This window comes from Haliaeetus leucocephalus, unplaced genomic scaffold (genome assembly GCF_000737465.1).
Source record: "Haliaeetus leucocephalus isolate CR32 unplaced genomic scaffold, Haliaeetus_leucocephalus-4.0 Scaffold417, whole genome shotgun sequence".
In the NCBI taxonomy this organism is placed as follows: Eukaryota; Metazoa; Chordata; class Aves; order Accipitriformes; family Accipitridae; genus Haliaeetus; species Haliaeetus leucocephalus.
Window position 1 is genome coordinate 9,055,076 of NW_010972853.1, and position 17,265 is coordinate 9,072,340.

General features: G+C 39.4%; 1 protein-coding gene across 1 annotated transcript; it reads right to left on the reverse strand.

The window, feature by feature from the left end:
* Positions 1-10,465: 10,465 nt before the first annotated feature.
* On the reverse strand, positions 10,466-16,194 carry DTD2 (D-tyrosyl-tRNA deacylase 2 (putative)). Its single transcript, XM_010574267.1, has 3 exons — positions 16,174-16,194; positions 12,831-12,900; positions 10,466-10,791 (listed from the first exon to the last, which is right to left on the reverse strand). The coding sequence occupies exons 1-3, from the start codon at positions 16,192-16,194 to the stop codon at positions 10,466-10,468; spliced, it is 417 nt and encodes a 138-aa protein (XP_010572569.1).
* Positions 16,195-17,265: the final 1,071 nt, after the last annotated feature.

The following is a 17,265-nucleotide window of genomic DNA, read 5'->3' on the forward strand; positions in this document are numbered from 1 at the left end:
AGCGCGGAGCCCCGGGGCGGCGGCGGGCGGCAGCCGCAAGGCCGCGGCAAGGCGTCGGGGTGCCGGAGGGGAGGGAGTCACCGCCCCGGGGGTGGCTCCGTGGCTCTGCAGCCACCGGGACGCCGTGGCGGCGAACGAGCTCCGCGCTGGTCCCGCTCGCTGCCGCAGCGTGAGGGGGGACAGGCGGGAGCCAGCGCTCTCCCGCCGAAAACAGCAAGAACTGCCCCCCCCTCCTTGGTGATTTTTGTTTGTTTGAAGGTAGCCATGTTTTTTCAAGGTAGCTCAGTTGGCACTGTTGAGGGTTGTACCTGGTTCTGACCAGAGTCTGTCATGACTCCTGGTTTTCTCTCCACCCCACAGGCACCCATCTGCCCCTTCTGGAGAGGGCCCCTGGCACGACACCCTTCCAGTAACAGAAGCCTCCCATTTATATTCTTAACCGTTTGCCAAACTCAACATTTGCAAGAGCTGTCACTCTTGGGTTTCACCAGGGTAAGCTTTGAACCCACGTGGAGGTGGGATCCCAAGTCAGGGAGTCATTCTGTGTCTGACTGACAAGGTCAGACAGGGGCTCCTCCAGGATTTTCACCTGGTTGGTTTTTTTCCCACGGCATAGGTGCTCCAACTGAAAGAGGTTGCTACGTCACAGGGAATGACTTGGAAATTTTCACAGGCGAATGCAGTGGTGATGAGAAAATTTCTATTCGGGGGATTTTCTCTTCTGAATTCTGCCATCAGAGTTTAAGTTCTGTCTTAATAAAGGGAAAATATATGTCTCCCAACCATCTTTTAGTTTAAAAATAAACAGATGATAATGTTACTGTAGCTTTGTAGCTGATGCCCAGCCATGTCCAGATTGGTTTTGCATCCTACCAACTACCTAGCAGAGCAAACTGGAAGACAGACATCAGTTTCTGCTGGCAACAAGTTAGTTTGGTGGGATTGAGATGTTCTGTTTTAATTCTGCTACCTTAGCTGCTGCTACAAAGTTGATGAAGAAATAATGCCTTCTGGAATTAAAGACTGGTTTTGACTAGACAACAAATCTTAAAGATGATCTTTTGTCTTCTTATTCCCACAGGGCGACACTGGTTAAGCACAGGAGTGGAAAACTAAGATTCCTCTCTGCAAACTGGGTTCTCTCGGGCCATCTTCTTTGAAGTGGTGCAAACCATCCTGGGGAGGGAAAAATGCCTGGGATGCATAAGCGTAGGAGCTGAAATCGTGTCTAGCCCTTACATAAGCTTGTAAATTCATCTTCAAATAGGTTCAATATGTAAAATTTACATACAGTGTGATCCTCTGTGAACATCTGTGTTCAGTCACATAGATGGTGCCACTGAGGAATATTTCAAAAAGTGCTCTTAGAACTGCCTGATTACATTTTGCTATGGATGCCAAGAGAACCAGGCTGCATTACCGTATATGGGCACTGGTTTCACTTTTACTAAATCGCCTGTGATAAAGAAACATGAGCATTGATGCAATGACCTTTTACAAAAAAATTCTGCCAATGGATGTAGTAATGAAAAATACATAAATGCCTCATACCTGAAGCAGGAAACTACTTCCGTAGTGTATTTCACAGAAATCAACTCTACAAACTCCTACTGCTGTGAGGGTGTTAACCCCTGGTATCGAAAATAACGTACACCCCCCAGGAAAGAGTTATTTGCTCCGTTAACCTCATCTTGATCAGAAGATGAGTTGCTGCTGCTCAGCATAAAGCGGTCTGCCATTCAACTTGTGAGAAAGGTCAAGTGAACAATTTATATTCAAAGACTGTTGGTGCTGTGATGTTTTCCATAATGAACTCCAGAAAAACAAAGGCTGCTCTGTCTGATAGTCCTGTGGTAACAGAAAGACCTGGTAATACTTCTGAAGGATTGATCATGTTTAGCTCAGAAACAAATACACAAAACCGAATCTAGAATAATTTTTAGAAGATTATTGTTGTTATTATCATTATTATGCCTATTACTTACTCTGTTGCGGTAACGGGCAGAGACCCACTCAAGATTAATATCTCATAATGCTGAATGTCACCTGAGCACAGGGCACAATAAAACATCAGTCATTAAGAAGTAGTCTTGCTCAGTTTTTCCCAAGAACGATCTCACCCAGCCCCCAGTATACATGATATCAGCTCTGAGTAATGCTGGGTTAATGCTAAACTGATATGAATCAGCTGGAATAACGAGTGATACTGATGCAGGATGCTCCTTCCATCTCCAGGTACATGAGCTTTAGGGTTGCTTTGCGCCAGTGGTGCTTGTGTGAGGGTAAGAATCTGTGTTTATTGGATTTATAGCTAACCTTGATTCTTTAATATGATTTTTTCCCTAAATTGGTCAACAGAGTGTTAACCATGCACTGATTCAAATTAGTGTCTACTTCAGCAGTTATGCATGCCATTTTAATCTTTCCCCCTTTCAATCTGAAATAAAAAATATCGTCATGCAAGTTTATAGTATTCTGTTCTAAACCAGACAAAAATAGGACAATTAAATGTATTCACCATGTATTAATTCAATTTCCCCTTCCCCCATTAGTTCTGACTGAGCTTCAATAGCAAATTACTTAATAAAATAAGCAACTGGCAAATAATTGCAATGCACAAACCTACTGATTAGTCTTCTCATTAGTTAGTCTATTTTGGTAAAGTGGGTTGACTGATTTAGAGCATGAATCAGTTCTGCCATACAAATTCCAGTCATAGTAGAACATCTATACAGTCACATATGCCTCTGAGCTAAATATTTTCTTTCTTACAGCTTTATAATCCTCAGTGACTCTAGAGGAAGAGAAAAGAATGTATTCCTTTGAATTCAGTGGGACTGTCTATGCATGAGTAAGAATCACAGGATTAGGGGCCTGATTTAAAGCAAATGAAACATCACCAAATTGTCACATAGCAAACAAAACCAAATTCCATTCTATTTTAAAATCAGTAAGAAGGAATGTTCTTAGATTAATTATAAGATTAAACACATAGTTTTACTTTCTTTTTGCAATTATGTTATACAGTCAATATACCCGTTTAAGTACAGAGTCAGACCATTAAAGTCTGAGGCAACTTACATTTGGCTTTAATCTGAGTAACGTTATTCATCTGTCTATAAACATTATAACATGCTCATTTCTAGAACTGCTGCAGCCCTTGGCATCCCTGGCTGTCCATTAGTGCTCCGTTGGTTGAGACAGTAACTATGTAAGTGTTTCTAATCCCCAAAGTGAAACATTCACGTCCCTGGAGTAGTTGCCTTCTGGAGCTATGTAGAATCCAATACAGTTTGGTCTGTCCTAGCTTTTGCAATGCCTTAGTTACGAATCCTTCTTTTTTACATGTTGAATATAAAAAATAATATATGGTTTTATTTAATGCTTAAATACTGCTAGACTTCTTTTTATTCCCAACACAGTTGCTTTTTGTATTATCACAAAATACAAGGCCTGAATTCCTGCCAAACTATTACACAGTCCTGCTGTTATTTTTAATCCTAAAATGTAAAGAAAAGTATTATGCAGGCCTATGATGTTAGAAAGAGCTACCCAAATGGAAGTGCAAAATAAGAAAGGGAAATGAGTCCTATCAAAATCACGACACATGCATCTCAAACAGTTCAACTTGTGAATAAATGATCAATCTTCAGTGGTAAACATGAATAATATATTTTTTTTAACTTTAAAATTAAATACCCAAAGAATCCTGGATAAAGTATTCTGACAAGAATTAGCTGTACATTAATGAGATCTAGAGATGGATTGCCAACTGAATATTAAGGCCTCCCAAGAACCTTTTGCTTTCACTGTTAATCCAAAACCTTTGTTGAAATCTCTGTCCTAACGGGGCACACCTAAATAGCCTTAAGCTCCTTACTTGCACATTTTTAATACCTGCTGATGTAATAGGGCATATATTGTGGCACTTACACAGGCAAATACAATTAAAGTGAATAGAAAGCAATCTTAAATTCAGAGTAACAAGAAACATAAATATATATGGACTAGAACAGTGCAACAGGAATACCATTTATTTGCTTTTCCACGCTGTCTGGGTCATTCCTATTTTAGAAACAATATGGGGTGTTATTTGTAGTGATACCATGCCTTCCATTGAGGTACTCAAAGTGCTCTGTGGACATTAGCTCAAGTCACATTTGTGAGGCAGAGGCTGAAGTAGGAGGTAGTGAAAGGCAAACTCCTGTAGCTCCAACAAAGGTGAAGAGAGGTGAGAGCGTACTGCCTTCTGACTTAAAAAGAAGAACAGAAGTGATTTTTTGCCTTTAGTGAAAGACAAAAAAAGCCAGTGGTTTTAAACATCTTTCCCCCCTGTTTTCACTCTCTCTTTGTCTCACAGATGGAAAAAGTGGAGCAGAAAATTGCTTTGCCCAAAGCCACACACTGGCAGTAATTGTACTAGCAGACAGCATTGGTTTAAATAGAAAATGTGCAATACATTCATACTATTGAGGCCATGCTAATTGCTGTTTCTTTCTCTTGTCCACATATACTATTTACTTTTCAACTGTAGTTACACAGCATTTCTGGTAGCAGAACCTTGTAGGGATTCCCAAATTTTTAGTTGCTTTCAAAGGAACTTCAAGAAAATAAGAAGGAATAGGAGATACCAAATTCACTAAAGTCTTAAGAGAGAGTCTCAAATTTTCAGTGCTGTTTTCCCAAGAAAGAGATTAAGAAGGCAGCTCTGATTTCTGTTCTCGACCAGCAATTGTGACCCTGATTTCTAAAATAAAGCAGCTTGTGGATCTCACAGAGTTCATCCTCACTGTGCTGTGCAAGACACTAAACATAGTGATAGACATCATTCTGCTCAATGTGCAGTCTTAAGTAGAGACACACTGAAAAAAAACCTAAATACCCATTCATTAGCTGAGAACTGACATGTAAAGAAGATAAGAAATTAAGCCAGTCACTTAGTGGTTTGGTGGTGTGGTGGGTTGACCCTGGCTGGATGTCAGGTGCCCACCAAAGCTGTTCTATCACTCCCTCCACCTCAGCTGGACAGGGGAGAGAAAATATAACAAAGGGCTCAAGGGCTCGTGGGTCGAGATAAGGACAGGGGAGATCACTCACCAATTACTGTCACGGGCAAATCAAACTCAGCTTGGGGAAAATTAACTCAATTTGTTACAAATCAACCAGAGTAGGGTAATGAGAAATAAAACCAAACATCAGAACACCTTCCCTCCACCCCTCCCTTCTTCCCAGGCACAACTTCACTCCCAGATTCTCTACCACCACCTCCCCCCAGCGGCGCCGGGGAATGGGGGTTGCGGTCAGTTCATCGCACGTTATTTTCTGCGGCTTCATCCTCTTCAGGGGCGGGACTCATCACACTCTTCCCCTGCTCCAGCGTGGGGTCCCTCCCACGGGAGACAGTCCTCCACGAACTTCTCCAACGTGGGTCCTTCCCGTGGGCTGCAGTTCTTCACAAACTGCTCCAGCATGGATCGCTTCCACGGCGTGCAGTCCTTCAGGCACAGACTGCTCCAGCGTGGGTCCCCCACGGGGTCACAAGTCCTGCCAGAAAACCTGCTCTGTGGGCTCCTCTCTCCACAGATCCACCGGTCCTGTCAGAAGCCTGCTCCAGTGCGGGCTTCCCACGAGGTCACAGCCTCCTTCAGGAACCCACCTGCTTCGGCGTGGGGTCCTCTCTCCACAGGCTGGAGGTGGATATCTGCTCCACCATGGACCTCCCTGGGCTGCAGGGGGACAGCCTGCCTCACCATGGTCTTCCCCACAGGCTGCAGGGGAATCTCTGCTCCGGCGCCTGGAGCATCTCCTCCCCCTCCTTCTGCACTGACCTGGGGGTCTGCAGGGTTGTTTCTCTCACATGGTCTCACTCCTCTCTCCAGCTGCCATTTCTGTATGTCCCGCAACTTTTTTTCCTTCTTAAATATGTTATCACAGAGGTGCTACCACTATTGCTGATGGGCTTGGCCTTGGCTGGCGGCAGGTCCCTCTTAGAGCTGGCTGGTATTGGCTCTGTCGGACACAGGGGAAGCTTCCAGCAGCTTCTCACAGAAGCCCCCCCTGTAAACCCCCCACTACCAAAACCTTGCCACGTAAACCCAATACAGGTGGCAGTCCTCAGGTAATTCCTGTGGATTTCTGGGGACCACTCTAGTCCTCTGTGGCATACTGCCACTCCAGCTTCAAAAGAGAAACAGAATGCATTTGAAGGAGACCCTATTCAAGACTAAAAGCAGAAAATACTAGAAGTTTAAAAGATTCATATCTCCTTATCCAAAGAAGCTGGTTTTATACTAGAGGTGAGACTGAGGTTCACCAGGTCATACTTTTAAATCCAAGTACATGCCTCAGACTGATGGAACTGACTTTGTTCTGAAGGAGGGGCTAAAGACCAGTGGTTGCATTGAGTCACAATGAAGAAAGAAACTTTGGTGCAGCTTTTGTGGTAAACGAGACCAGACATCACAGCTGCATTAAAGGACATGGTGAAAAACACCACAAAGGCTGGCTGATTTCCAGCAGCCCATCAAGTGGGTGTCATTTCAACACGGGGAAGCAACTGTCTGCAGGAGCTGTTATGCGCAAAATCTCGTTACGGTCAAAAAGAAACCCACCCTATGTGTAAAGTCATACAAAATTTATTATTAGTATAATTGCAACCTTAGCAGTCTAACTGAAGAATTATTTTTAGTCCAGATCTAATTATTGCAGAAAAAGAAAGGAAATAAAAATAAAGAAATTGTATAGAAAGTCTCTAATAATAACACTATAGTTAAAATTGTTAGGCATGCACTGTCTGGTACCTACCCCTTCTCCTGGTGTCATGCTTACCCTTTCACCTCCCTGTGGCTTCCATCTGGTGGAGGGAGCACAGTGGATCATCAGCATCCAGAGTCCTGTGCCTGCAGGAGTATGATGTTAGTGTTTATGGTTTCTTCTTCTTTCTCTCCTTTTTCCTCTTTTGGAAATAGCTCTCACCTGGGGCTATTTTTACATGTTTTCTAATAAAGTTTTACACCTTGCTTCTTCCTCACTAGACTGCAACTAGGTATTTTGTATTTTATTTATCTTAGATGCTTGTTCTTTCTTCTTTTTTTTTACCCCTAAGTCTAGTTTTGTCCAGCTCCGGGTCTGCATTCTTTAACTGACCATTGGCAAGTTGTTTATAGCCTTGGGACTCCAGTGTCAGCCTGTGCCCCATCTCTTACTGTCCCATGCCTCTACTCTCTACACTGCAGCTGGTGTCTCCACTTCTCCAGGTTGCTACTGTTCTAACAGGCCTTTATTTCTGTACACTCCAACATTATGTTAGAGTCATAAATATATCATTCTACACAGAATAGCTGCTTATTATTAATATCTATATAAAAACTGTGGTGACACCATACAGAGCAAAAGTAAAACAAATTAGCCATAGTCTCCTGTCATTAGAAAAAAATGTCATTACAGCTAAATCAAGTAAAACCAAAGCTCCAGGAAGATCAAGGAAAGTTCAGACAAAGCACATGTGATAAGCCTCCATCCTGAGGTCTTGTAAACTCAGAACAAAGTCTGTGGTCTCTTACTAGCAACAGCAATACAGTTGCAGCATTGTTACTAGTATTACTGGGCTACATGTTGTTTATTACCTTCCAGTTCTGGATTAATATTTGCATGTTGCATACTGCATGTAGCAGCAGAGGTAACTATTTCCACAAAGGGCACGGGAAGGAAGCAGGAATACTGCTGACTAGAAAACAAGCTATTGCACCTGAACTCATTAATTTTATGAGCACAGTTCATAGTCCACGCACGCTCAGCTTAGACACATTGGGTGTGTACACTGCGAACAAGGTTGCAAAATCCCAATATAACAATTACCGTGTGACAGCTGAATTGGAGGCCACACTAGAATAGCAAAATGATGCCTCCTGATTTTATAGTTTATTTCAAGGAAGTGGGGAATATATCTTCCAATAGATATTCTCTAAGTATAGAACTGGATAATTATTTGAGCTTTTGTCTAGTCACAGAACAGAAACTATTTAAAGCAGTGTCAGGTCATTTGTTTAAAACATATACTCATGGCAGAAAGGAATGAGCCTATGGCTTTGAAAAAATAATTTTAATCAATTTTTTCATCAGTATGGTCCATCATGTTATTCAGAAATGGCTTCTTTCTGTAAATGGATTGTGAATCAATAGTAGATATAAATAAAGCAGTACAAAGGGCACAGCATTCAACAAGCTGCCAATCGTTAGAGCAGAAGACGGCAGAAATCAGTATTCCGAGATGGATACACAAATAAATCAGAAACGGGCAGATAATACAAAAAGATGCCACCTTTTTACAGAAACTCCAGAGTTCTGTCATGTCCCAAGAACCACTGAAATATACATAAGTTTGTATGTGTTTTCTATGAGAGATCAGTACGAGATGGAGTTTGGTCTGAAGTCTGTTTTTCACTAAACATTTTCAAGCTCATCCCTCTCAGAACTTGCAGAGTTCTTGAAATACAGAGAATGAATTGCCAGGCTGCCAAAGATCTTTCTGGAGCCAGGCAAAAAAATAAAAGTGAAAACTGCAGACTGTGCATTATACCTCAAAGATCAATTCTTGAGATATACTGAATACCCGCAATTCCTGTAAGGTCAGTGAAAAGTGGTATTACTCAGCACTTTTTAGGATTTGGCCTCCAATGGAAAGAGCAATAAAAAAAGTTTTTTCAAGCACACAGATCATAATTAATTTGTATTAGTTATTCACATCAGGACAACCTTATTTAAATGTCGCTAGTAAGAACTCAGAACATGACTCATACTGTGTCTATCATAACTGTTAATTATTAATGAATAAATATGTCATTTGGGACCTAGCTAATATTTCCAGGCCATTTGTGTGAATAGTTGTTTTCAGCTGTGACAGTGCCAGTTGCCAGGATTTCAACATCCTTAAGTATTTCATAATTATTAACCAAATATTATGTTAATCTGAAAAATCTCATTACACCCATCAAAACTGTGAGCTTTGTATCCGTTCAAAAAATGTGATTCTTATGGCATAGTTTGAGCCTGCAGATTACACATGCAGTTATGTTTTTTAAAAAGTAAAGACAAGGACAGAATATTTGTTACTACTGACCTACAATTTAAGATTGCACAAGCTGGCATGCTTGCTAACCACGAGGTTTTGCATCTTTTCCAGAAGAATTTATTATTTAAATGGGAACTCTGGATAATTACTGCAAACCATATAATTGTCTAATTACACTTTGAACCCTTCTAAATTACTGACTTCATGATGCTGCAGTAAAAGAGAAACTTGACTCACAGGATGAATGCACTTGTATCAGTTTTGAATTTGCCCCATTTTAATGTAGCTGTTCTGTTCTTGCTGCCTTACAAGACAGAATTTCCCATTATATCTTCTTAACACCAGCTGTTAATAATGTTTATGACAGTACTGCATAGGGGGTCAGCTGGGAATGGGGCCCCAAATGTGCCGACACTGTATATAAAAGAAATATAAGCTAGTCTTTGCCTGGCGGATTCAATAGACAAAAAGCTGGAAGGAAGCAATAGGGGCAGAGGCAACAATGAGATGGCAGCATACATCGTACCATTTTTATTTTTGTTTTCACTTGAATATTTCAGTCCTTTTCCTGAGGCTCTGTTATGAAAGAATTGAGTAGACAACAAGACCAAGGTAACAAGGACATAGACCAAGCTATAGCAAGCAGCCTATCAAAACACATCAGAGGAGATTTCCGAGTGCAAACTTCAAGAAAGCAATTTAATGGTACTGCCTTGATTTCAGTTTCTAGATGAGCCTGCCTCACTTTTTCTTCCCTGTGTAGCCTGTGTTCAGTCCTAGTACTACCTTAAGTGTCCCAGCCCTACACACTGTGGATGAGAGGGACAGACTTTCTTATTTAGTGCCTACTCTTTAAGACGCTGAAAATTCAGTGAATTTGTGCTTTCAATATATTTGTTAGCTAGAATGCATTGCTGTTTTATATATAGAAAACAGAAAGACAAAAATTGTCTGACTTGGAAAATCTAGGGACAAATAAGTAAATCTACAGCATTCTTTTTTTTTTAATCTATAAACTTCACTTCCTCAAGTGTACTTTACAATGGCTAATAAACGTAATACTTCTGTTATTATTTTGTAGTAACAAACATATGCATTACGACATTTTTGTTAATAAAGCCTTCCAAATTATCCACCTTCATTGGATCAATATTAACAATTATTTTGAGCACACTTCAGATGAATATGCACATAAAACACATACTCGTTATCACAAAGCAGTCTCAGGCATCCTTCTATTTAATGGGATTGGCAACACCAATGCAGATGAGTGAAAGTCTTTCTTACACTGTATTTCCCAAACCATTTAAGTACATTAATGCTTAGAAATGAAGGGGAATAAAAAAAAAAAGACAACAGTTGCGAGCCAGTACTGTATCCAGGATATTTATTTTTTCAAAATTCAATCAGATGAGTGTAAGGTCCATTTGTATCCAGTTTTAACACCTGCCTGTTTCCGTATGTGCCATGCTTGACGAGAACACCTGCTTCCATGCATTTGGCATTGGCAGCCAGTTCTTTTTCACACAAAGTCACAAACTGAGAATAAAGTTCAAGCCCTTTTTCTTTTTCAATGTTTGCATGGTACTGCATCTTTCTTCCCTTCAGTTTACCACCTAGGGTAGCTTGTGGTATGATTAGCACATCGCCTGGTAAATCAAGAACAGAAACGTACTTGCTGCTTTCATTCTCACTTAATTTAACATTCAACAGCATATTGACTGCAAATAAAAATAAAATAAGAGTTAGTGTAACTAAAGCAAATTAAACAGGACCTAATGTAACACCATAAACAAGATTCAACAAATATTGCGATGCGTGACAAACTATTCAAGTACAAGAAACTGCTTATTAATGAAATGAAACATGGACAGTCAATAAATACTATCAACCAACTAAGATGTCTGAGTATTGTGAAGAATGTGAAGGATATTTATATTAATATAATTTGTCTAAAGAGTTATTTTGGGGGGGGAGCGGTTGGCTGTCTGAAATCCTGAAGTTGACTCTAGTTGGACACCCCCAAAGGAATCCAGGATCCAATTAGTGACCCTAACTTAATTGCCTGATACTCAAATAGGCAACATTTGCACAACACTACACATTGTAGGAGAAAAACACCATCTTCAGTGCACGTTGGAGAAGTTTCTGCCCTGACTGTCTTTTCATTCTGTTTGCAGTTCGCAGCAGGACCCAGCACTGATCTGGGCTGAAGCCACAGCTCAGCAGTTTGGTCTGAAGTGGAGTGAGTGCCCTTCAGCACTCCACTTCGAGACGTGCAGGTGCCAGCTTGTCTTCTGAGAGAGGAAATGGGCAGGAAGGTCAGAGATGCAATTTGGCCCATAAGCCAGAATATATAAACTTGCAAATAAAATCAATGCATTTACTAACAAATTTTCGAATGTTTCCATAACAACTCAAATAATTCCCCCAAAACTTCCTCCAACTCTGTAAAAGCTGTGAGGGTACTAGTCATGCCTCCAAGCCTATAAAAGTTTAATGTTGCTCAAAGCAAAAAGAGCTGAGTTGTGATTCAGGAACCAAAACCACTCATTTAAACAGTTTCAAAATATATTTTTTAATATCCTTAAGGAGGATGGTCATAGATGAGTCTCCTAGTAGAAAACAGAACTTACTTTTTCTGGCCTGTTTCAGCTGCCACACAGCTGAAAAGGTCATTATTCTCAAGTAACACTCTCATGAAACTCTCACAAGCACAAAATCAATTTTCCTATCATAGCTTTAAATACACCCAAAGATTTCAACTTAGTTTAGCATCAGAGAATGACTGTGCCCTCCAAGACCAAGAGAGAACCCCCCCAGGAGCTGCTCTCAGCAGTTTTGATAGCACCTGTGCTTGTGCACTGCCAGGTCTTTCTGCGGGTCCCACCAAGCAGCCTGAAATAGACTATTGTTACATGACCTTTTGCAAAACAACTAATATCAGCCAGCCACAGAAAAGAAAAGGGGCACTTTTATCTGGAATATGTGGCAACACGGAATTTCTCAGGTGATCCAGTGCTGCTCATGGAGAAAAGGAGGGAGAAGAAATTAAATAAAAGTAAGAAAGAAAACAAAAAAACCCCAAAACGAAAACCCTCAAGCCAAAACAACAGTGGGTGAAGACAGAAATCACTACCATTTGACCTTATCCACAAAATCTTCTTGTCTTTGATGGAAATGTTAAAGTGTGTGTGGACAAGAGGGAAAGAACTGCAGATATTGCTGTTATTACTTCTGAACCAGAAAACTGCACTTGAAATGCTAACAGTGTACGTAGTATCACTGAAATGAGATGGGAAGGATGCTGTTTAGTTATCCACCCAACTCCCTCTACTGGCTATAATTTTAAATATCCTGCACATACAGTGAGATCAGCGTTAAAGTACTTCTCAAATCAAGCCATGAATTATTTGAAAACAGTTTTCTCTAAATTCATTTCTGTCCTGGACTGAACATGTTGCCTGATACATGTAATATGTCAAACGGCCAGTGCAGCACTTTCTCTGTTTGCTAGAATGTTATAATCATGGGAATTGATTTTCTAACAGGCTGATCATGAACAGACAGACAGAGTATGGACAACTGTCAAAAGAAACAAGACCGACCAAACTGTTCTTTCAGCCAGGTGATTGATTTGGAATGATGCTATCTGATGGCTTTTTGATGACTTCTTGTAGAAATGGTTGCTGCCTTCTCTGCCTCTACTGCTTTGCTTCTTTTTCAAACAATACAAGAATTTATAAGGACAATATCATACCAATTTTTGGAACAAGATCCTCATCAGCACCTTTGAAGAAGCATATGTAGATAACAAGCCCTCTCTGGATCTACGAAAGATTACAGAAAACCATGTCAATGTTTCTCATTGTCCACCATGCACACTTGTCATTAAAACTGGTACAAAAAATGACAAAACTACACAACAAAAAAGCTTCCGAGAGTAGTTTTAGTTATTTAGTGTAGCTTCAGACATCGAGTTTACACACCACACTGTGGAATCTTATGAGATATATACTGATTATCTGCACAATGCTTCTACATACAATTAAGCCAATTTATTAGCTCCATGTGAAGCCAAATTTAGTTGGAATGTACAATGTACAGTATTAACATAGACAAGGTGACAAGATGAATTAGTGTACTTAAATCCAGCATAGGAAATTATTTAAGCTTTTTTCCTATCAAACATACAGATAAAATAATTTTCAGTGTAAATTATGAGTTTATTTCCAATTACGAAACATGACAGACACCACAGGACTTGTCAGTGAACTGAATTATATTTTGATGTTAAAAGTAATCAAGTACAGGATAATTCTGAAAAAACAGAGTCTGTTAATTAAAGATTTAAATATGATGACCAAATTAGATATGGTGACAAACAACTATGAAGTTGTTCAGAATATTATAAAGTTGTTCAAAATATTATTTATCCATCTGGGTGAAATCTTTTCAGGGAAATGGGACCTTTCCCCTAATTTGTATAGTGTAAAGGATATGCCACTTCTTTAGCATTCAGAGAGACTACTTGTAGGAACTATCTATTTGAGGGAAGAATTAGGAGAGGAGACAGCACAAGGAAATTCTTGTGTAGCTTTTCTACTCTCTTGGTTAGTTCACAAGGAATGTGTGTACAACAACCTGTGCTTTATTAAGACAAACTGATAGGCTCTGCAGCCAACAGCAATTACATCTCATGCACAAGTATACCTGAATGGTTTAACTTCTTCAGGAAAAAACCAGAAAGGCATACAATGTCCACAGGCATACAGTATCTAAAAAAACCACTGCTTTGTCAAGAATAAGTATCTTTATATGTTTGTTAGAAGAAAAATAAATGCCAGCTTATGAAATACCACCTAAGAGATGCTAACTAGGTTGGGGCAGGAAGGAGTCATTAATATCGACCTTGTCAAAGCAAAAGGCTAAGAAATGTGAATAGTTTCTTAAAAATACCTTTTCAAAATTTTTCCTCCCTTTTCTTTATTTTTCCTTTCCCCTTTTCTTTAAAAGATAAAGGGTTTTGGTGGAGAAAACTTAGCTATACACATGAGATTTTATCCTTCTGTTATTGCAGAGATTAAACAAAATGCTCCAGGCAATGACTGAGAAGAGCTGTGCCTTCTCAACTATTTTTGTAGTGACTAACTTCTGGAAAAAGAGAATGCTCTTTGTAGCCAAAATGTCACATGCTGAGAACTTTCAAAAGCTTTAAATGGTTCCTTTCAAAACTCATTTTGACCACTGCAGAATATTATACAGGTTCCCAAATTACTGCCATATTTCATAAACACTGTAAGAAATATGATGGCCTGAACCTCAAATGACATTTCAAACCATTTGTTTGAATGAGCGACAGAAATGCAGACTGCCAAAAGTTAGATATCCTTACATGTTTAGCTAAATATTCATTCCAGAAACAGACCAGCGTCAGGATATTAATAGACACCAACAATGCACACATAGCTACTAATAAAAATGTTTGTGATAAAATAGGCCAAACGCATTTACATTGTATATATCTGACCACAGAAATAAGTGACTCCGTGATATAGCACGCATCACAGAAAATCATTCTAATCCTGAGACTTCTGACAGAGTTTTTTGCACAGTCTCTCATACAGAAGCAAAAATATTCTGCAAGCAACTCATTTTAAAAGACAAAAAGGTAAATAAAGACATCTGCAAGTGCTAAGGCCAGACAGCTAAAGATTAAGTAAAAACATTCATTACTTTTCCAGCCTCTCTCATGATTTGATGCCTACTTTTGAATATACTTTTTATTACAAGATGAAACATACATATTGTATTGAGGGAAATTAGAGGGACAGGAGGTTAAATGAAAAAAATCAAATCAGAGACATGTTAAAGTTGCTAGAGGATGCTTCTATTTATATTGCATGTTTATGATCTTCTAGAACGCTTTTCAACCATGTTATAGTTGAAAACTATTCAACTATTGGTAAGTTGAAACTTACGGTTTCAGCTATGACTGAAAACTGTGGTTGAACACTATTTTCAACACATGTGCAACCACGTTTCAACTTCCAGTTATGTCTTACTTTTTTGTTCCTTAGTTTTCTTAATTGAATAGAAGATGTAAAATTGAATGCAATTTCAAGAGCTAACCTAATAATAATACATGGCAGTCCTCTGATCTTGTATCAGTGTTCCAGGAGTCCTAGGACTTGTGCTTGTTGCCAGTGTAAGGAATGGGAATGTGTAAACCTTTGGACAAAAGCAAAAACATTGCCATTGCTGAAGGTCCTGTGTAACCTATCAAAGCCTAGCTGACTGCTCTTCAGAGCTATATTTAATGCAGGAAAAATGAAACAAAATAACACAAATAAGAAGGTCATAAATTCAGCATGCTGACGTGCAAACAGCCACTGCAAGGAACTTACATAGTGACAGGCAGGCAGCTGGGCAGGGAAACTGCGCTCTATGTGGATTTTACTGTTATCAGTAAAATGCCTACATAAATAAACCAGCAAAGCAAGTTACTTTGCAACACTGGCATTTATTATACAACTGTCCCAAGTAATCATCAGACCAGGCAACCTGCATTATGAAGGGCTGAAGTACCCAGCCCCTCAGGCCATACAGCCAGCCTTAGCAACACTAGCTCCAAACACTGCTCTTTAGCTCTTTTGCAGGAAAAACAAATAACAAATTCCTTCCTCATCCTCCTTACTAAATACGTTCATCTGAATTTTGCAGGATTTCATTAGCAAAACCCAAATATATTCTGCAAAATGTTATCTCAACTCTACCTTTTTTTTTTTTAGGAAAATTTAATGCAACTGATAATAAGAATGGAGAAACTTTGTAATCCTTAGGAAGCCAGCTTGTGCAACTAACTTATATAAATTATTTTTTGACATTTCTGTTTCAAGTTCAGATTTGCCCCCATGAGAAGATTTCTTCATACTCCTTACATTCAGCTGCAGCAAAGAGAGATTACATCATCTGCCACAGGTCACAGAACAACTCTGTGCCTGGTACTTTGCACCTCTTTTTGCTATCTTAACCAGAAAACAAATCAAGGGAAAGAAGATAAGGGAAAGACAATTTTCACTGCATAAAGCGTAGGCTCTTACACTTTTTAGCTGAATATTCATTTTAGGTTTCTTTTATCCCATAGTTGTGAAATACACCGAATCTCACCTTCTTTCTCCCCTGCCTTTAAAAGGGGTATTCCTTTTTTTCCTCCTAAGTATTTTGCTGCATACATAAACCTTTTATGGATGCTCTCTAACCAACATTTCTCCATAAACAAGACATCCCATCCCCAGTAATCCTCAACAGGCCAGAAAAAACAGAATCACGAAAACACAACGAAGGCAGTGATTCATATATAGATATAAAGTACACTCCTAACCTTTTTCCAGATAAAGAACATCTGCTCTGAAGTTCCTGAAGTACCTACAGGGGTCTCTTAAAGCTCAGAAGCTATTCAAAGCCACCTACATAATGTGCTATTTATAGTACACTAGAAATTTCTCAAGGTGAGGACCTACTTTTAAGTTGTTATAGATCATCAGAAACACACTGGTTTATGTAAATAATAGTTTATGAGGTCTATATTTTTTATTTTTGCATTGACATGCATATATAGGGAGTAACAGTACCCTACCAGAAAACATCAGCAGCAGATTCCATCCAATGACCTCTAAAGTAGTCATACGAAAGAAACTACGAATTTCCCATAGTTTTTTGCTGCACGATGACTAGTTCTTGTTAAAACAGATTTCTCTTAAAGAGCCCCAGGTACCCATGAAAGATTCCCAAGTACCCAAGACAAATATTAGTAAGGTTCATGTCTGAAAAATATCTGCTGCTGAGACCACCCAAATATCTTGCAGATTCCTTTAGTGCTATCTATTACTTTCCCAGTGACTTTAGTTAAGCCATTTAAAACTTCAAATAAGAGATATAAACAGCATAACCTGCTTGTAACAGACCTACGTCATGATATGCCTTTTTTTGGAGAGTTTAAGAGACAGCCGGCAAAATTACATTTCTGCCTTTATTTACTAGATCTACAATTACTTCTGAGACTAGCAAGCTAGCAATAGGTTATTTCTCCTATACTTACGCTGTGCTGAGCAACTTTCACTATAATTAACCCTACACTGAGAGGCTAATAATGCCATACACACAGATGCACTTCAGCCAAACACAGTATCTGT

Bases quoted from the DNA above. Each gene is read 5' to 3' on its own strand.
- DTD2 (XM_010574267.1), bottom strand. From the start codon at position 16,194: ATGAATATTCAGCTAAAAAGT. The intron at 12,901-16,173 runs GTAAGAGCCTAC...AATCTTTCGTAG, and splicing joins TGAATATTCAGCTAAAAAGT to ATCCAGAGAGGGCTTGTTAT. The intron at 10,792-12,830 runs GTATGATATTGT...TTTTATTTGCAG, and splicing joins GGATCTTGTTCCAAAAATTG to TCAATATGCTGTTGAATGTT.